This window comes from Protopterus annectens, chromosome 2.part2 (assembly GCF_019279795.1).
Source record: "Protopterus annectens isolate FY-2018-M chromosome 2.part2, PAN1.0, whole genome shotgun sequence".
Classification (NCBI taxonomy): Eukaryota; Metazoa; Chordata; order Ceratodontiformes; family Protopteridae; genus Protopterus; species Protopterus annectens.
Window position 1 is genome coordinate 658,445,377 of NC_056730.1, and position 22,541 is coordinate 658,467,917.

At 38.5% G+C, this 22,541-nt stretch overlaps 1 protein-coding gene across 2 annotated transcripts in view; it reads left to right on the top strand.

Annotated features, from left to right (window-relative positions):
- The window catches only part of CDC25B (cell division cycle 25B), a 303,696-nt gene that overhangs the window by 79,380 nt on the left and 201,775 nt on the right, over nucleotides 1–22,541 (top strand). For both annotated transcript variants that reach the window (XM_044064076.1, XM_044064077.1), the window contains exons 2-3: nucleotides 4,274–4,371; nucleotides 4,844–4,892. In XM_044064076.1, coding sequence (XP_043920011.1) covers nucleotides 4,274–4,371; nucleotides 4,844–4,892 — 147 coding nt within the window. The remainder of the gene's footprint in view (nucleotides 1–4,273; nucleotides 4,372–4,843; nucleotides 4,893–22,541) is intronic.

Consider the following 22,541-nt stretch of genomic DNA (forward strand, 5'->3'; position numbering starts at 1 on the left):
GGGCCCAGCCATAGGACATGGGAGGAGTTGTCTCTCTGCCTTGCTTGATAGCATTTAGGGGGTCTGTAGTGAAGCCATCCACTGGTAGGCTATTGACCCTCTTTGTTAAAGCTTCTGGTGGGCACTCTATTGCCACCATTTGGTGGCTGGCAAGTTCACTTCTGAGACAAGAATGGGTTTTATGCTTGATGGGTTATTGAATCTGTTCATTATCTTGATTCACAATAGCCGAGTAATAATATGGAAAGACAGTTTGTCATTGTAAGGTTTTTGCAGCACTTTATGCTAATTGAATTTTCTGGCAGTTAAATTTGAAGTTTTGTCATGGGTGTGTAGTTAGGTGGTGGGTGAGCGTGTATATATAAACGTCTGGAATTTGAGTATGACCCAAAACGTAAGCTTTGCTGCTTATGTAGGTACTGATGCTAGTGCAGTTTCCAGTAATATAAAATATCTGTTCCTGAAAGGTGTTAAATGAAACTTGCTGAGCAATAAGATAAGGTAAAGATTTCAGTCTTGCATTTAAATAATTTATGTTGAGTTCAAAACAATGGCAAGTAGGTCATTTAACTGACTAAAAGTGCAAAAATAACCAGCTCTGCATTCCACAGGAGTGCAAACACCATGCCTAGTGGTGCCATCTGCATCATAACAGTCCAGGGGAGAGATGACCGGTATGCTTCCACCATTGAATAGCTGAGGTGGTATTGATTTTTGTTCTTGTTTTGAATGTTGTAGTAGTTCCATCCCTTGGAAAACCGGGCCAACAAAGCTAATGAAAATTTATTCCATTCAAAAGGGAACTATGCCTCATGATGGTGTGCAGTGTAGAAGCCTGTTTCTGTATGTTTGTGAGCAGGAGTAGTAACCTGTCTCAACTGTCAGACAAGGAAAGAGAAGGTCGGGGAGTGTCATGCAGACCTGCTTGCCCAAAGGTTATGTAGCTGCTCCAGTTCCATTCCACTGATTGTAGTACTGCATAGGTTGTCAGAAGTGCTGTCAGCACAACCACCCAAAGAGGATTGGACTGGATGCTGTATGCAACTTTGTCTCGACAGCTGGAGGTCTGCTGTTAATCTGAAGCTTGTGAATGTCTGATATAATGTTGGATCTGTTGAGAAACAGCTGTGGCAAGTTGCCCTTGCCTTGCATTATCCCTTTTGCTTGGTCCAGTACTTCATTAGTCTGGTGGGCTAGAGTATTATTCCGGGAGGCTTAATGAAAGGGAGGGTGTAACTATCAAGAACATTACAGTAGGTACTAGTTTTCAGGACCCTGAAACATTTTTGGCAGTTTCCCTTTTCCAGTAGGTAGCATTCCTTGCCTTTTGTGGGTGAGGTTGTGGCTTAAGTTTGTGTGCAAACCTGTTTATGCTGTCTGCTCACTGCTTGAGTACTGCAAGTTTAAAGCAAAACTCCACCTTGACTTTAAAAAAATGTGTCTAGTTTTAAACTTTATAATGCCAGTGGCTGGGTGTTTCTGCCATAAGTTGTAGTGTTGTTGGTAATTGATAAAGTCTTTACTGAATTACTCTGACAGTATAATTTGCTAAAACGCTTATTGTGGTACATCTTAAGTGTTTGAATATACACAAGTAAACTTATAAATTTTTATATCCTTTCTTTTGCCGTCTTGAGCATCTAGTGTAACTTTTTTTTTTTTCTGCATGTTTTTTCACTTCACCTACGTCCAACTAACTCTTGCACACAAACTCATCTTCAATCCCTCCCTCTGCCCATCCCTTTTATCTACCTTCAAAATGCACCTCCCTGATAGAATTCTAAGATCTAACAACCAAAACTTCTTAATTGAACTGTATAAACCAATTCGTCCCCCTGGAAAAAGTCTCTTATCCTACAGTCTTGCTAGTCTCGAACTCCTTACCCCCATCCATTCGTACCACCACAAATCACTTCTCATTCAAAAAATTACTTCACTCACACCTAATTTCCCAGTGGGAATGCTCCTGCTCCCACCCAACATGATCACCTCATACTGAGAATGTTCACTTCTCCCCTATTCATAATGAGAATTTCTACTTACTCTCCTAAACTCATAGATCTTGCTCTTGCTTGTATTAGCTTTTTCTGAATACTTAAAGGTACCTTAGTGTAAATATATCCTCTGATGGAAAAGGTTCTCTGTTTCTATATTGAAAGGTTCTATGTCAGCTCATATACCTTTCTCTTGATTGTATTAAGCTACTCATCCTGAATGTATGAAAGATATCGAGTGTAACCCACCCTAAGTTGTAAAAGCCTCTCAGTTTCTATATTGTAAATTGTTTTCAGCGATACAAGATTGTAATATTTGTATATGTTTGTACACTAGTCTACTGTATTTCCAAGTCCATAGGAATTGTATAATGTAACTTTGTATTTCCCTCACCTGTGATATTTTAACTTGTTTTTATAGATTGTAGTGGAGCTTTTCTTCTCGGGCCTCCACTGAAAATGGACATGTATCCAGTTGGACTAGCCCGGTTAACAAATGTAAAATAAAATAAATAAAATAAATAATTGAAACTAAATACCTTATTGTAACCTTGCTAATTGTTTTTGGAGCTTTTCTCCCCAGGACTCCATTGAAAACGGGTTCTTGGCCCAATGTTCTATCCTGGTAAACCAACTGCAAATAAATAAATAACACTTCACTGGCTGAAACTGTTTATGTACTACTGCAGTAAAGTCTTGGAAAAACAAAAAAAATTCTTAGGCTTGTTATGTATTGTGAATTTATTAATCTGGGTGGAGCACTGATCCCATTAGACCTGTTTCAGCGTCTTATCCTGGGGGTAAACGCAACAGATACTGACTTGAAGACAAAATGAAGTGAACATTTCTGGTTTGATGGTATAAACACAACAGATGCACAACTTTTATGTACAGATTGACAACACAACATATACATACATTATATACTTAGTTGGTATATGAGCATGTTGAAAGAATCACTTGGCAAGCAATGTAAAAGGAAGTAAGGTGGAAGTGTTTATTATAAGAGAGAGAGAGCAGTTGTATTCTATTATATACTGGTTTTACTGATCCTTGCAAGTACATGGTCAATACAAATTTGTGGATTATAAAACTGTAAATGGTGGTAGTGGGGGCGGGAGTCTGTGTTGCATAAGCTGAGGAAAATTTGAGATTCGCACACAAGATAATGAAATCTTTGTAAGATTAGACAGATGCAGTACGTTTTCAAATACCTTCAAGGTTTGTAATGACTAAATCTGTTGGGGGGGGGGGGTGCTTCTGGTTTGAGATCCTCTGCTTGCTTCAAAAGGATAATCCATCACGCCTATAGTAAAGTACAATAAAACTTGGAAATTGGTGTAAAGCCACCTGTATAAAGCCAGGAATGGAATGTCTCTGACCTCTAACCAAGCCTGGGGGTGCCCAGCTCATGAATCCAGTGGGCTGTTTGTGTGCAGATAGAGAGGATCCATTGAGTGTGGATCTAATGGTGGTAGGAGGGTGAGGTTTGGGAATGGCATTAAAAAGTTTCTGATGTACAGTATCAGAATGCACTGTTTGCCCTTTGAAGTTCTAAATGGAATGAGTTTCTGTTTGGGGGGGGGGGGGCTTTTTATTGTTTAGAGACTTGCTGTCTGGAAATTTCTCTCTGGGCTTGTCAAAACCCCTTTCAGTTTATGACATGTAGAGCATGTGCTCTCTTTGCATGTTCTTTGCCTAGAATATGCACTCTGCCAAGTGGGCTATTGGTATCTCAGCTTTGCTGAACATTCAGTCCAGGATTATCCAACTGAAAATTGTACTCTGTTCCTTAAGGCCTTCTAATCATTTTGGTCCAACCTTGCCACCTCTAACTGTTCTACCTACAAGAAGTTACCCCAGCACTATGCTGTGAAACGCTCTAGATGCAAGCTGAGGGAAGATGCACAGTCTTAAGCCCCAATCCTCTAAAGCAAAATGATGATCATAAAAGTAACCTTCTGAGCATGGTATGTCATGTTTATATACAGGGAACATTTCTTTAAATATGGAAAAATGGCAGTCGAGCAGGGAAGGTCCAGAAGTTCATATGCCTTCATCTGTCTTGAAAGATGAAAGACGGTGCAGTATTTTATGTTGTATACTCAAAGATTCAGTACCTTTTGAAGTCTGTTAGTGCTAACAAGTGTGTTTCAACCAGTGCTTTTGTGAATGGCTGTAGAGTTTAGAGATTTGCATTGCTTAATGGTTTTGCAACTTCAACATTTTTGGCCCTTGTATGATTGTTGATTTTCTGTTTTTTTTTTTTAAATCAACAGTCTGTGTGATACACCAAAAGGAAAGACCTGTGGGGACAAAAGTAAGTTTGTGAAGAGGCTGTCAGAGTGTTCGTTGTCTTCTAGCTGTTCGGATGCAGGTGAGTTGGGCATGAGTGCAAATTGCTTTTATTGTATGGCTGTCTAATGGTCTTGAGAGTGTGATGTTGCATTACGTTTCATGTTGTGATTCAGAAGGGAAAAGCTTAGACTGTCTTGCACACAGTAAATGAGGGGGACCATAACATTAGCTGTACTCTTTACAGCCTTCCTGACCAGGACCTTTGTGGTGTGATTTGTGATTTAGATGGGAATGCACTGGAAGTACCTTGGTAATGGGTGGAGTTGGATTTCCTTGTCCCTCCCAGGTGCATCATGTAGCTGTTTTTTTACGGCAGAATTCATGCATGGATTTGGCTGTTCAGTGGGACTAACTTGTGGTGTCGCTTTAATTACTGACTTCCTGCCCCTTAAAGGGGCAGTTAGACCCAAGCTGCATAAAATCACTTGCTCGTTATCCATTTGCTTCATTACAGGATAGAATGACTAACCTGATTTGTCTGTGTTGCACAGGTGTGTATTTGGATTTCCCAAGTCCTCTGGATATTGATGTTGAAGAAACGTAAGTAGCTGCTTTCATTACTTTCATTGACTGTTGGGGGGGTGCTCTGGGTAGAGCCTGTTTTTTGGTAGAAGACCAGCAGGAAACTACATTATATTACAAAGCAGAACTTGAACTGAGGAATAAATGTAATTCTTTCTCTCCCTGTTTAGCAGAGTACAATGCATGTAAGTTCATGTAAAAGTAGCAAAAAGATGAGATGATTCCACAACCATTTTAACGTAACAAAGTGGAGTGATATTTTTCATTTGCCAAATGAATATTAGCAGCTATGTATATAATTCTGTTCTGAATATCTCGAGTATATAGGCATGCACCTTTTTTAAACAGCATGGGGATAACTATTGAAGGAGAGAAAAGGCGGAGAGTGTAGTACTGAGGAGTCCTACAATATAGGGGGGTAGTTGGCAAGAAGTATTGGGTTGAAAAGGCAGTGGGGGATTAGAGTTGAAAGGGTGGAAAAATGAGCATGAGGATAACTATTGAAGGAGAGAAAAGGCGGAGAGTGTGGTACTGAGGAGTCCTACAATATAGGGGGGTAGTTGGCAAGAAGTATTGGGTTGAAAAGGCAGTGGGGGATTAGAGTTGAAAGGGTGGAAAAATGAGTGGTGGTGAGGGTGTGTGGAGTAAGTGTGGTGGTTTTATTGGCCTCTCTTGAATACAGTGAATACATTTTGTCTGCATGTGTACAACTGCTTGAATATGTGGTAAATTATCTGTTAAACAGTAATTCTGAGGACTGTACAGCTTGAGGGGACTATTAGGTGATCACCTTTTGCATAGGTGCATCTTTGTATACCTCAGTTATGGTTAGGTGGATTTACAAAATCAAGGCATCTAGGAGGAATGGGAGGGATACAGAGGTGTGAATAAGATGGGATGTTGTATATTGAGTACTAGGGTAGGAATGCATATATGGCATATTGGTAAACACATGATGCTTTGCAGATTAGAGATGAGTATGGTTTGCGTTTCTGAGAGTGTTTTTTTGATATTGTCAAGCTTGAAAATATAAGTTGTATGGCTAACAAGCATCTTGATTTTAGGTCCACTGTCTTTCTACACTAGACCAGAGGTAGGCCTTTAGTCCTTATCTTAAGGTGAGAAATGTTGCAAAAGACTATTCACTGTAAGTTTTGAGCCAGTTAAATATCCTTTCTGGGGAGGGGAAGAACTCTTCTGTAAACCGAGAGACTGAATACTAGCCTGCAAGCTTTTGTCAGTACCCTAGGGCACAAGGAAAGAGGCATGAGATGAGTTGTCACTGTACAGGGTTAGCTACCAAAGTTGCTTTTTAAACTAGGTCACAGGGAAGTGGTAAAAACTAAGGTGGTGTGTCTGAAGGATTTATTGCCCCAGTGACACGGTGTTCCCAGAGTTGCACAGAACTGTTGGCTACATTGAGGTCTGAAGGCTTGTGAGTTTGAAATGGATATATGGAAGTAGGAGAGGATATAGTACAAGGTACAGAAATTCATAGTATTCTCTAGACAGAGGAGGGCATAAAGGATAATTGCCAGTCCCTGTGCTTGACTGCAGTTTGAAACAACTGGATGTACAGATTGGCTTAAATGCACATTTGGCTACAGTTACTGTCTTGCAGTTAAGATGCAGATTAACAGGGTGGGTGTAAGTGGTGTCCCTTTGCAGTTAGAGAGGTGGTAAGCTTTGTATTTGTATCCGTGCAGACTGTGGTATTGGTTGGGCAGGTAATGGAGGACTTTGCTTATTAATGCTTAATGAGAAGTGGAGAGTTAAACAGCATAGAGATCAAAATACTTGCTGGAGGCTGGTAGAACTAGTCTGTAGATCCCAGCTTTATGAAGAGGCCTGAGAATAATCTTGTCCATTATAGCAATCCAAACACTATGCTCCGCGCGTAGGCACTGCACGGCCAGAATCAACCATACGAAAACCACTGTAGGCCAGCAGAAAAGTGAATCAAACTAAAAAATTAACGAAAACCCAGAGGGTTACAGAAAAAACCCCGAGGGTTACAGAAAAAACATGACTTTATTGACCAGACCGGTTTCGGCAAAAAATGCCTTCTTCAGTGATACATAGTCAAAACAGTAAATGTTCAAAGTCATGAATATTTATAGACTCATGCAACCAATGAAAAAACTACCAAACCCATAGAGGAAATTAGACTGAAAACCAAGTCCAATAATAATGAAAATAAATGTGACAGCATGAATAAAAATAGCTTTTAGCATTGAATAATGAAAAGCCATTAGACTTCCTACATATAGTAGGCCAAGTTTCCTACGGACATGCAGATAAATTACATGGTGCAAAAACATAAAAATATGTATATTCCTCTTGATGAAGCCAAGTTAAACTACATAAAAATAATACAGACATATTATTATTGACATCATATAATGAACTGACTTAATGCAAAAGCTTAGCATTAATGTATAGAGAACACATATAATTAATTATAATAATATACCACAAAATTGAAATGGTTCATCATGAAAAATCTTTGTAATTCTGGATCAACTTGTAGTCCTAATAAAGTGGACACTTATGATATAGTGTCCACTTATAATTAAAATAGACAAATACATTAGTTAGATAATTGCTACCATGTATCAATGCAGAAACATTAAACACCCTAGATATCAATAAATTCCTGCTAGGACTGATAATTATAAATGGTTATTTAGACCTGGTGGAAAAAGCGCACCCAATATGATGATCCAATATTTTTCCTTATGATTTAGGATACTATGCCATCCTTGTGAGTTGTCACGATCACCTATCAATAATCATAAAAGTAAAGTGAGCATTTGGATGTTTCGATGTATGGCGAAATAAAGCATTGGTCTCTTTAAATTCTTAATATCACTTCTATGTTCATTGATACGAGTTCTAAATGATCTTGAGGCTTGGTCAATATAAAATGCCGAACACTGACAGGTGGCTAAATATATTATCCAGCTGGTACTGCAGTTTCCAAAAATTTTGCAATCAGAGACTCTACTAGTATCTTGACTGGTAAACTGTTTGAATTTGCGAATCTGTTTACATGAGCCACAATGACCACAAGGGAATATTTCCAACAGTTCATCCCCAGACATAGTAAGCTGCTTATATAGTGCCCCCCCCCCCCACACACACACACTTTCCTTCTGTTTAAAGTGAGAAAACAGTGAGCCCAATGTTTTTCCTCTCCTATATGCAAACTGGCACCGAGGTCCCAAAAATGCTCTTAGCTGTTCATTAGCCAATAAGATGTTCCAGTGTTTGTTAATAATGCCCTTAATGGCATTGTAATTTCTACCATAAGTAGTAACAAACCTTATAGTAGATGCAGAAGAATCACTTGGCTGTGTCTTGTATTGTAATAGGGTATCTCTGTCCATATTGGTTGACCAATCCATTGCTCTACCAATGTCCCGTTCCTTATAACCTCTGTTTGCAAATCTCAGATATATATCCAAGCTGGCTTTCTCATATTCGAATTGTGCGGAACCAATACATTTCATCCGCATAAATTGAGACTTGGGTATGTTGCTGATGGTGTGGCGTGGATGCATACTCGAAGCATGCGATATAGTATTGTATTGGGGATATTTACGATAAGTCTTAGTATCCAAAGTATGGTCACTGTTCCTGGTAACAGTAACATCCAAAAAATTAATAGATTGTAAATCATAAGTGACTGTAAACTCCATACCCCAAATATTGCCATTGAGATAGTCAACAAATTCTTGCAAATATATTGCATCCGCCCGACACACCATCCAACAATCATCCAAATACCTGCGCCATATATCTATTTCCACAAGATAGATGTTATGTAGCGGCTCATAAATCATACATTCTTCGAAAAAGGCCATAAAGAGATTGGCATAAATGGGAGCAAAAGATGCTCCCATAGCCGTGCCTTGGAGCTGCCAATAACATTCCCCCTGGAAATAAAAAATGTTTTTATTTAATACATGTTCAGTCATGCAAATAAGTGTGTTTAAATCCAAGAGGATATAGGGCAGACCAATCTAACCAATACTGTAGTGCTTGTAGACCTGTCCAGTGTGGAATACTCGTATACAAGGCTTTGACATCTAGTGAACACATGAGCCAAGCAGGTTCCAGTTGTGTGTCCTGAATAATTTGCAAAAATTGTGTTGTATCTTGTAGTCTTGCCCTGACAAAGCTCAATAGAGGTTTGAGATGTTGAGTGAGGAACATGGATAATGGTTCAGTTAGAGATCCTGGAGGATTGGAAATAGATTTATGAATTTTGGGGAGAAGATATAACATTTGTTTTTGTATGTCCTGAACAGTGAGGTGCACAACACTAGTCCTACTGAGGATACCTTCTTCCTCAGCTAAATGCAAAAAGGAATCTATCTCCTTTTTAAAAACTGGAGGAGGATCAATGTCCATATGCATGTAGCATCTAGTGTCAGTAAGTTGTGATCTGCCCTCATTATGATAGTGACTCATGTTCATAACTACCACCGCTCCACCCTTATCTGCCGGCAAAATTGCAATATTGTGATTGTTGCGTAATTCTTGTAGGGCAATGGTTTCGAGCGGTGAGGGATTGTCCTAGTATAGTATATTCCTTATGTTGAAAATGTAGATCTCTGAGTACAGATTGCATAAATATGGACACATATTTATTAATTGGAGGCTGAAATTCAGATTTGATAAATCTGAATTCAGTAGATCTTTGAGGCTCCCTGTCAACAAAAAACAGTTTAAGATTAAGGTTGCGACAGAAACAGGTGATATCTTTAACAATTTGGTATTCATCCACGAAAAACCCAGGTACATATCCAAGTCCTTTATTCAAAAGTTTTTGTTGTTCAGGAGACAATGTTGCATCAGAAAGATATATAAAACATTTTGATATTCACAATTGGTTATGTTATGAAATTTTAAATCAACCCCTCTAGGGAATTGTGTTTTGTGGCCGTGTTTATGTTTGCGTCCACCTCGACGCCTGATACCATTTCTAAAGGGACACTAATGTTTACTTTTTTATGATTAGGTGATTCCTGTTGCACGACACTATCATTATCAGTAAATGAGGAATTTTCCCCTGATGTACTGGTGTTGAACTTGTCTCTGGTCTTTTTAAAATAGACCTAGGTCTTTTTCTCGTCCTAGTGGGTGTGGACCCCTGTCAGACATCCACAAATCTCACAGTCCTATGTGCCTCAAATGGGTGTCCTCTTATATAATCTTGAATATCCCTATTGAATTTTTTAATTTTTCTTTCTTTGATAATTCTCATGGTTTGTCAGCTCCTTAGACCATTTATTAATAAGATTGTTGGAAGGTAGGGAGATTCTCAAATTTCTTGCGTTCGTGATGCATTGTTTTGACCTCAACGAGGCTGTTGTCAACCATTCTCCCATAATATTGAGCCAGTATATTAACAAATAGCATGGATGCTTTCTGAAGGGCTTCATTCCATTCCTGGATTAATCTATCTTCTGGTCTACTTACCAGAGGTTGTAACCTGTCCCTCAGGCCCCTAGGAGCAATGTTTTTGCTCGGGTAGGCACGAAATAATTTAAGGTGCCAAATGTTTGATCTAAGATTTTTTAACCGTTTGGGTAAAGAATGAAAAGCCAAATCACAATCTTGGGGTAACTGTTGTCCAGTGTCAGTTGAATCATTGCCTGGTGAGGAACCAATACCAAGCACACCTATGTCCTCCCGATCGGCACATAACCCAGATAAGATCTCCTCTAAATCCATGCTGTTAATATATAAAATAAAGAGATGTATATGTATTGCTAACAGTGCTGGCAAACCTGAGAAAATGATCAATTTGTAACTTATAGTAATAGTGTCAGATTATATAGATGTCGATCAGGGTGCCACACTCAAATGGACCTAAACCTATTCGATAGTAATGACATAATAGAGCAGGTTCCAACACCACACCAATATTAATCTGAGACAACTGTGATAGTGAATCTATATATACATCTAATCGCTAGGAAACATCCTGATATAATATAAAAAATAATAAATCGTATGTTTAAGAACAGACTGCAATGGATGGAAAAATACAGTAAATAGAAAACGCAATTCAAAATCAAGGTGCCCTGAAAAGACAATAGGACCTATACAGCTTAAGTAATAAAACAAGCCTGATGAAATACTATATAGTGAAATAAATATCAAAAAGTCAAGCCACTCAAAGAAATACAATGATGAAGCCTGTTAATTGAAGTTCTAAATATTGGGTCCCAGGGCCAACCTGAAAGGATACTATACAATATTACCACCAATCAAATTGTGCAGATACTGTATTGGAAAAAAACAAATAAAAGCTATGAATACACATATAAATACAATAGAACCTATGCAGCCTAAATATCTGTCACTAAAGAAATGAAAAGTCACTGAAATGTATATAAAACATTAAATATAATCGTGCTAACAAGTGTCAATTATAAACGACATGCACTAACAGCCATTATTATCTGTAGCAATATTCCAAGAATCATTTGTATTGGTCCAAAAAAGTGTTTTGAATCCTTAGTATAATGAAAACCATTGTTCCAATGTTAATTAGCCCTAAGCTTTTAGATGACAAACTTGTTAGGGCAAAAAGGAGTATAGGCCAAATCACAGTACATAACCTTCAAGTTTAATCAAGAAATCTGTTGCTCAGTATTCATAAGCCGCTCTTATCACAAAAATATTGGGAAAATTATTATCCATATAACAGCGTCTTTGATAAAAGACAGAGGAATATAGTACCTAATTTTCCAGGCAGTGATAATATATATAATGTCCTTCATAAAGCAGACACCTAGATCAAAGCATATTCCATGAGTAAGTCTCCATCCATAACCTCAATTGTTATGAATTAAGTTGTTCTCTTGAAAATGTAACCCCAAAATAATTAATAAAATAAAGTTTCAATCATGGGAAATAGCTACCTGTCGTTATCGACCAGGACCGAAAAAAAGCATCCGATAATTTTTACTCCGCGGCCTTAAACAATCCGAGAATCCCAAAAAAATTTTAGAATGTACTCAGTAGGCCCAAAAGCAAGTGAACATAACCCTGCTCCTGCTGTCTGTTCCAAATTTGTAATGCACAAGAATGCTAATACACGCTGTCACAAAAACATACGAAGGTTCCAATAATCAGTAAGCCCAAGTACCGAAGTTTCCAAAACAGTTGGTGAAAATGCTGTCGGGGGAAGATTCTCCTTTACAAAATGATAGTGTCTCCGAAATACGTCCCTACAGCAAAGCCCAAAGTCGACAATCCAAACACTAGGCTCCGCGTGTAGGCACGGCCAGAATCAACCATATGAAAACCATTGTAGGCCAGCAGAAAAGTGAATCTAATCGAAGTAAAAAATTAACGAAAACCCTGAGGGTTACAGAAAAAACATGACTTTATTGACCAGACCGGTTTCGGCAAAAAATGCCTTCTTCAGTGATACATAGTCAAAACAGTAAATGTTCAAAGTCATGAATATTTATAGACTCGTGCAACCAATGAAAAAACTACCCAACCCATAGAGGAAATGGTATATTCCTACTCCTTAAACAATACACAAATCTGAATAATAAAAATTAGACTGAAAACTAAGTCCAGTAATAATGAAAATAAATGTGACAGCATGAATGAAAATAGCTTTTAGCATTGAATAATTTTTTTCATTGGTTGCATGAGTCTATAAATATTCATGACTTTGAACATTTGCTGTTTTGACTATGTATCACTGAAGAAGGCATTTTTTGCCAAAACTGTCTGGTCAATAGTCATGTTTTTTCTGTAACCCTTGGGGTTTTCGTTAATTTTTTACTTCGATTCACTTTTCTACTGGCCTACAGTGGTTTTCGTATGGTTGATTCTGGCCGTGCAGTGCCTACACGTGGAGCATAGTGTTTGGATTGTCGACTTTGGGCTTTGCTGTAGGGACGTGTTTCAGAGACACTATCATTTTGTAAAGGAGAATCTTCCCCTGACAGTATTTTCACCAACTGTTTTGGAAACTTCGGTACTTGGGCTTACTGATTATTGGAACCTTCGTATGTTTTTGTGACCGTGTATTAGCATTCTTGTCCATTACGAATTTGGAACAGATGTAGCAGGAGCAGGGTTACGTTCACATGCTTTTGGGCCTACTGAGTACATTCTAAAATTTTTTTGGGATTCTCAGATGATTTTTGTGACTGCGTGTATTGGCATTCTTGTGCATTACGAATTTGGAACAGATATAGCAGGAGCAGGGTTACGTTCACTTGCTTTTGGGCCTACTGAGTACATTCTAAAAATTTTTTGGGATTCTCAGATGATTTTTTTAAGGTCGCAGAGCAGAAATTATCGGATGCTTTTTTTCGGTTCTGGTCGATGAGTAGCTATTTCCCATGATTGGAACTTTATTTTATTATTTTGGGGATACATTTTCAAGAGGAACAACTTAATTCATAACAATTGAGGTTATGGATGGAGACTTACTCGTGGAATATGCTTTGATGATCTATGTGTCTGCTTTATGAAGGACATTACATACATCATCACTGCCAGGAAAATTAGGTACTATATTCCTCTGTCTTTTATCAGAGATGCTGTTATATGGATAATAATTTTCCCAATATTTTTGTGATAAGAGCGGCTTATGAATACTGCGCAACAGATTTCTTGATTAAACTTGAAGGTTATGTACTGTGATTTGGCCTATACTCCTTTGTGCCCTAACAAGTTTGTCATCTAAAAGCTTAGGGCTAATGAACATTGGAACAATAGTTTTTCATTATACTAAGAATTTAAAACACTTTTTTGGACTAATACAGATGATTCTTGGAATAACTGTTTTTTAATTGTGCTACAGATAATGGCTGTTAGTGCATGTCGTTTATAATTCACACTTAAATTCACACTTGTTAGCACGATTATATTTAATGTTTTATATACATTTCAGTGACTTTTCATTTCTTTAGGGACAGATATTCAGGCTGCATAGGTTCTATTGTATTTATATATGTGTATTCCTAGCTTATATTTGTTTTTTTTTTCCAATACAGTATCTGCACAATTTGATTGTTGGTAATATTGTATAGTATCCTTTCAGGTTGGCCCTGGGACCTAATATTTAGAACTTCAATTAACAGGCTTCATCATCATCATTGTATTTCTTTGAGTGGCTTGACTTTTTGATATTTATTTCGCTATATAGTATTTCATCAGGCTTGTTTTATTACTCAGGCTGTATAGGTCCTATTGTCTTTTCAGGGCACCTTGATTTTGAGTTGTGTTTTCTATTTACTGTATTTTTCCATCCACTGTGGTCTGTTCTTCAACATACGATTTATTATTTTTTATATTATATCAGGATATTTCCTAGCGTTAGATGTATATATAGATTCACTATCACAGTTGTCTCAGATTAATATTGATGTGGTGTTGGAACCTGCTCTATTATGTCATTACTATCTAATAGGTTTAGGTCCATTTGAGTGTGGCACCCTGATCGACATCTATATAATCTGACACTATTACTATAAGTTACAAATTGATCATTTTCTCAGGTTTGCCAGCACTGTTAGCAATACATATACATCTCTTTATTTTATATATTAACAGCATGGATTTAGATAAGATCTTATCTGGGTTATGTGCCGATCGGGAGGACATCGGTGTGTTTGGTATTGGTTCCTCACCAGGCAATGATCCAACTGACTCTGGACAACAGTTACCCCAAGATTGTGATTTGGCTTTTCATCCTTTAACCAAGGGGTTAAAATATCTTAGATCAAACATTTGGCACCTTAAATTATTTCGTGCCTACCTGAGCAAAAACATTGCTCCTAGGGGCCTGAGGGTCAGGTTACAACCTCTGGTAGGTAGACCAGAAGATAGATTAATCCAGGAATGGAATGAAGCCCTTCAGAAAACATCCATGCTATTTGTTAATATATTGGCTCAATATTATGGGAGAATGGTTGACACCAACCTCGTTGAGGTCGGAACAATGTGTCATGAATGTAAGAAATTTGAGAATCTCCCTACCTTCCAACAATCTATTAATAAAATTGTCTAAGGAGCTGACAAACCATGAGAAAATTATCAAAGAAAGAAAAATTAAAAATTTCAATAGGGATAATCAAGATTATATAAGAGGACACCCATTTGAGGCACATAGGACTGTAAGATTTGTGGATGTCTGACAGGGGTCCACACCCACTAGGACGAGAAAAAGACCTAGGTCTCTTTTAAAGACCAGAGACAAGTTCAACACCAGTACATCAGGGGAAGATTCCTCATTTACTGATAATGATAGTGTCGGGCAACAGGCATCACCTAATCATAAAAAAGTAAACATTAGTGTCCCTTTAGAAATGGTATCAGGCGTCGAGGTGGACGCAAACATAAACACGGCCACAAAACACAATTCCCTAGAGGGGTTGAGTCAAAATTTCATAACACAACCAATTGTGAATATCAAAATGTTTTAAATCTTTCTGATGTAACATTGTCTCCAGAACAACAAAAACTTTTGAATGAAAGACTTTGATATGTACCTGGGTTTTTCGTGGATGAATACCATATTGTTAAAGATATCACCTGTTTCTGTCGCAACCTTAATCTTAAACTGTTTTTTGTTGACAGGGAGCCTCAAAGATCTACTGAATTCAGATTTATCAAATCTGAATTTCAGCCTCCAATGAATAAATGTGTCCATATTTATGCAATCTGTACTCAGATCTACATTTTCAACATAAGGAATATACTATACTAGGACATAATCTCTCACCGCTCGAAACCATTGCCCTACAAGAATTACGCAACAATCACAATATTGCAATTTTGCCGGCAGAAAAGGGTGGAGCGGTGGTAGTTATGAACATGAGTCACTATCTTAGTGAGGGCAGATCACAACTTACTGACAGTAGATGCTACAAGCATATGGACATTGATCCTACTCCAGTTTTTAAAAAGGAGATTGATTCCTTTTTGCATTTAGCTGAGTAAGAAGGTATCCTCAGTAGGACTAGTGTTGTGCACCTCACTGTTCAGGACCCACAAAAACAAATGTTATATCTTCTCCCCAAAATTCATAAATCTATTTCCAATCCTCCAGGTAGAACAATCGCCTCTGGCATTGGATCTCTAACTGAACCATTATCCATGTTCCTCACTCAACATCTCAAACCTCTATTGAGCTTAGTCAGGGCAAGACTACAAGATACAACACAATTTTTGCAAATTCAGGACACGCTGCTGGAACCTGCTTGGCTCATATGTTCACTAGATGTCAAAGCCTTATATACAAGTATTCCACACTGGGCAGGTCTACAAGCATTACAGTATTGGTTAGATCGGTCTGCCCTATATCCTCCTGGATTTAACACACTTCTTATTTGCATGACTGAACATGTATTAAATAAAAACATTTTTTATTTCCAGGGGGAATGTTATTGGCAGCTCCAAGGCACGGCTATGGGAGCATCTTTTGCTCCCATTTATGCCGATCTCTTTATGGCCTTTTTCGAAGAATGTATGATTTATGAGCCGCTACATAACATCTATCTTGTGGAAATCGATATATGGCGCAGGTATTTGGGTGATTGCTGGATGGTGTGGTGGGCGAATGCTACATATTTGCAAGAATTTGTTGACCATCTCAATGGCAATATTTGGGGTATTGAGTTTACGGTCACTTATGATTTACAATCTATTAATTTTTGGATGTTACTGTTACCAGGAACAGTGACCATACTTTGAATACTAAGACTTATCGTAAATATCCCCAATACAATACTATATTGCATGCTTCGAGTATGCATCCACGCCACACCATCAGCAACATGCCTAAGTCTCAATTTATGCGGATGAAACGTATTAGTTCCACACAATTCGAATATGAGAAAGCCAGCTTGGATTTATATCAGAGATTTACAAACAGAGGTTATAAGGAACGGAACATTGCTAGAGCAATGGATTGGTCTATCAATATGGACAGATACCCTATTACAATACAAACCACAGCCAAGTGATTCTTCTGCATCTACTATAAGGTTTGTTACTACTTATGGTAGAAATTACAATGCCATTAAGGGCATTATTAACAAACACTGGGACATCTTATTGGCTAATGAACAACTAAGAGCATTTTTGGGACCTCAGTGCCAGTTTGCATATAGGAGAGGAAAAACATTGGGCTCACTGTTTTCTCACTTTAAACATAAGGAAAGTGGGGGGGGGGCAATATATAAGCAGGTTACTATGTCTGGGGATGAACTGTTGGGAACATTTCCTTGTGGTCATTGTGGCTCATGTAAACAGATTCGCCAATTCAAACGGTTTACCAGTCAAAATACTAGTAGAGGCTATGATTGCAAAATTTTTGGAAACTGCAGTACCAGCTGGGTAATATATTTAGCCACCTGTCAGTGTTCGGCATTTTATATTGGCCAAACCTCAAGATCATTTAGAACTTGTATCAATGAACATAGAAGTGATATTAAGAATAAAAGAGACCGATGCTTTATTTCGCCATACATTGAAACATCCAAATGCTCAATTTACTTTTATGATTATTGATAGAATTATTGATGATCGTAACAACTCACAAGGATGGCATAGTATCCTAAATCATAAGGAAAAATATTGGATCATCATATTGGGTGCGCTTTCTCCACCAGGTCTAAATGACCATTTATAATTATCAGTTCTGTCAGGAATTTGTTGATATCTAGGGTGTTTAATGTTTCTGCATTGATACATGGTAGCAATTATCTAACTAATGTATTTGTCTATTTTAATTATAAGTGGACACTATATCATAAGTGTCCACTTTATTAGGACTATAAGTTGATCCAAAATTACAAAGATTTTTCATGATGAACCATTTTAATTTTGTGGTATATTATTATAATTAATTATATGTGTTCTCTATACATTAATGCTAAGCTTTTGCATTAAGTCAGTTCATTATATGATGTCAATAATAATATGTCTGTATTATCTTTATGTAGTGCTTCGTCAAGAGGAATGTACATATTTTTATGTTTTTGCACCATGTAATTTTTCTGCACGTCCCTAGGAAACCGCCTACTATATGTAGGAAGTCTAGTGGCTTTTCATTATTCAATGCTAAAAGCTATTTTCATTCATGCTGTCACATTTATTTTCATTATTATTGGACTTGGTTTTCAGTCTAATTTTTATTATTCAAATTTGTGTATTGTGAGTAGGAATATTCCATTTCCTCCATGGGTTGGGTAGTTTTTTCATTGGTTGCATGAGTCTATAAATATTCATGACTTTGAGCATTTACTGTTTTGACTATGCATCACTGAAGAAGGCATTTTTTGCCGAAACCGGTCTGGTCAATAGTCATGTTTTTTCTGTAACCCTCGGGGGTTTCATTAATTTTTTACTTCGATTCACTTTTCTGCTGGCCTACAGTGGTTTTCGTATGTCCATTATAGCATCCACTGCAAGTAGTTTTCTTTATTGCGATGCAGTTTGAGAATGAGAAAGTTTCACCTTCGAAGGGTAACAAATTTCACAATCAAGCACACTAAGGAAATATAAATTCTGCTACAGCAGTGAATAAGAGGCAGAATAGAGGAGGCGAAGCACTAGGATTATTTGAGTTTATTTACTGAGGTCTTGCATATACAATGCAGATGTGTACAAGCTAGCCTGTCCAGGCAATTAATTTGAAAGTTACTGCACTTTGAGCCCAGACATTTAAACAAAACTGCTGAAAAGATGTTACCAGGATATGGATAGTGTGTGGGTAGAAGTGAACCTGGCAGTAAAGTTAAACCAGTGTGCGGATATTTTTTCAGGCTCTGTCAGGGCACACTACATTGTTTACAGACAGGTTGTCTATTTAGTTAGACCAGAATGGTTGTAGGTATTTAATCCATTGTCTTGAAAAATTTGTGCCAGTTTATCCTGATGCACCACCCTCTCTGAATCCAGTGCCCCAAGTAGCTGACACACACACACACACAGAGACACACACACACCTGGGAAAGGCTGGCCCAGATTTACTAGCTCTACTACCTTTGCCGGACTATAAGGTATTTATACTGCCACCAGCCAGCTACTCTAAGGCTCTTGCAAGGATGCCCAATTATACTAATATCAGTGGTAACAGCAAGCCTTTCAGAAGCGGCCACAGTGTTACCAAATTAAGTACTTTCAGAAGTGAAAATATTCTCCAAAAGACCAGCCACGATGTAAAGTTTAAATATATTTAATAATAAAAGAACATGAAAATACTAAATATATAGTTACAGTAAACAGCAGGGTTTCAATCACAGGAAATATTAAAAATACAGATGGGTTGGATTCACACAGAAAAACGGCGCTTGCTTGCTTGCTTACTAAAGCGAGGCAAGATGAAGTGGGTAAGTGGTCTTTCTTTCAGGTTTCAAAAACAGACTACTCTGAGACTTCTATCTCATTCAGTATCAGTATTAAAATATTTCAGTGCTAGATTACAGAATGACGTCTTGAATATCTGATTGTCTGACTCTTGTTCCCACACTACTCTCGTTGCTAAAAACTGAACCAGCATTTAGTACGTGTGTTATATACACACAGCTTTGCTGAGAAGTTACAGTATCTGGAAGCTATAAAACCATTTCAAAACTTCCACCTTTCCAGGGTAGCAATTAGTTCACCCCCCAAAGACAGTACAGTAGGATTTCTAGTCCTGGTTTTCAGACATTTCGTCTCTGGCTGCTATCAGAACTGTAAGATACAATCTTTATGACCCAAACCGGTTAATTTAATTTCTAACTTTTTGTTAGCTGGACTGATTTAACTTCTCTACCAGTATCCTCCTATTAAAATATATTCATTTCAACAGTTACAATACAGGTGTATTTTCTTATCTGTCTTGCAGGACACACTTGTCAGTACATTTTTAACAGAAGCAGCTTTACAAATACATTTTCAACAATCATCAAATCAGTTTGATATACAAAGGACTTATTTTTCTTTTACAAAACACCAGCTAGCTATGCTGGCATATGTTACACATCATTGCCTTACTTCTCATGGCATAGCTGGCAATACCTCATATCATCACAGTTGTGTTCCAAAACATTCTAGAAAGGCAGTATCTCTTTATGCTGCAAGCATAAACGTATACCCAGAAGAACCCGGTCAAGCTTACAGCTGAAGCAGTGGGCACCCTGGCAGTTGCAGGTTTTCTTGCAGCAGCCTGGGGGACTAGCGCAGCTAATTGCTATTAAGAGTCTGGCAGTGTGAACAAGTTGAATTCCTGCACTGAGGCCGAGTAATATTATTTAAGGGATTTCCTTGGCAGGGGGGGTCTGGCTCTGCGTGAGAATGCATAGCACCTGAGTAAAGAGTAAGCTAACTCTTGCCCTTAGACTAGTGTAAAACTAGTCTTTAACCTTGATTTTAGATTACAGGAGCTTTATTTACTATCAGTCGTATGTAGTCACCATTTCAATATGCTTTTTTTTTTTTTTTCTTTGGGCCTCCAAGATGTCGGCACCTTTACTTCAGATAGAAGTTGGTCATCTATTCAGGGCTTTTTTTCATCAGCTTTCAGTCTGAAAGCGTGCAGCGGTGGCGGTACAGCTGAATCATGGTTGACTGCTGTACAGATAGCCTGGCTCGGGGCTAGATATAGAGTGCCCATTCATCCAAGTGAACCAGATACTAAGACCACATGGTTGCCAAGTTGTTGTTTGCCATTGTCCATTACCAGTTCTTCATGAGCCCTTTAGCCAGGAAAGAAACAAACCAAAGTTACATTTTTTTTAATTTTTTTAGGGGGGGGATGACAACTTAGAATTTATATGGTATTGTGGTTTGTTTCAAAGACTGAAGCACTTTTCCATCCATTTTTGCTGCTACCCTTTATATTGCCATAATATTAAATGCTTTCATTTGGGCGGCCACGGTGATGCAGCAGTTAGCGTTGTCACCTCACAGCAAGAAGTTCTCCGGTTCAATCCTCAGCTGGGGTGCCTTCTGTGTGGAGTCTGCATGTCTTCCCTGTGGTCGCGTGGGTTTCCTCCGGGTGCCCCGGTTTCTTCCCACATCCCAAAGACATGCTGTAGGTGGATTAAACACACTAAATTGGCCGTGTGTGTGTGTGTGTGTGTGTGCTCGCGCGCATGTGTTTGCCTTCTGTGGAAGGTTGGGCGCCGGGCTGGCAACTCGACACCATAAAACTCCACTGCCAGTCATGCGATCCGCTGTGATGGCCCCTAACCGGGACAAGTCGAAAGAAGAAGAATTAAATGCTTTCATTTCTTTTCTCTTGGACCTCCAGATCTTTTGGGTCTGTTACAAGATCGAAAAGACTGGAGAGCGAATGTCTTAAACAATGAAAATGCCATACCTCGAAGTCTCTGTTGTGGGGGGCTGTGCCCCCACACCCCCAGCTAATTATATATACCAACTCAGAGATCACACTACAGTGAGGAAAGGGCAACTTTTCCAATCTTCACTGTACTGCGATCTCACAAAAAATACACCGTTGAACAGCATTTCCGATGTTAAAGACGTTCGCTCTCCAGCCTCTTCGCTTTCGTGATAGGAACCCAATCTTTTTGGCCAAGATAATGAGCATGCAGTAGGATAGTGTATCCGTTAGATGGAAGTGCTTGTTTGCTTAAGCGAAGGCCAATAAAACTACCCTTTTACTGTGCCTACATGACTTTGCTTGTATGCAAGTGGAGCAAAGAAGCTAAAGAAATAGGTTTTCTGTGAATTTGTATTTTTCCAGGTTCAGCTTTAGCTACTAAAAAGCTGAAGGCCACAAATCTGTCACTTGGGATTGACATAGATTCAGAGTCTTGAGAAGGCTTGAACTAAAGTTTTTGGTAAGATTCCAACCATGTTTGTTGGAGCTAACCTTTCTAATGTCCACAGTACACACAGCTGCATTTTCCACCAAGCCCACACCCACCCCCATTTCTGTTCTCAATTTCTGTGCCTGCCCAGTTCTCGCTTGGTAGTGTTAAGGATAGAGCTGCCCTTTCTCATCTGGCACAGAGCTGCCCTTTCTCATCTGGCACAGAATGTGTAGACATATAAACCTCTGCTTACCTGTGTCTGTATTTATATTTGTGCAGATGCTTACCTGTGTCTGTATTTATATTTGTGCAGATGCTGGTGTCCACATGAAGTACTGTACCATCCCCTCTCATTGCTGGGAAGCTTAAAATCCAGTTAAAATGCCTTTCTCTGTAATATTGATATCTGTGATGGTGATCTTGGCTACTGGCAATGCTGCTGCTACAGTGCAGTCCAGTTGATCTCACAGACAGACTGTACCCTCGGCCAGGCCTGGCACAGCCTTTTTTGTGGAGTCTGTATACAAGATGGTCTCATCAGAATAGTAACATTTTCACAAGAAGACGCACAAAGGCCGCAGACAACAAGTCCCTCCTCCCTTTAAGGAAGGGACAGAGTCCCTGATAACTCCCTCCAAAGATCCTAGATTCAGGATGTACATGTATTTGATGGATGTAAAAAGAGCTAGCTAACAGATACAATCCCTTCGGGCTGTAGATTACAGAGGGCCTGGAGATATTTCCCACAGTCTGCTTTCTTTTAGAGGTTACATTGTGTAAGGGAAGACAGTTCAATGCAGACTCTTGCTATTTGTTTGAAGTGCTGCCTAATGGTCTCTCAGACAGGGCA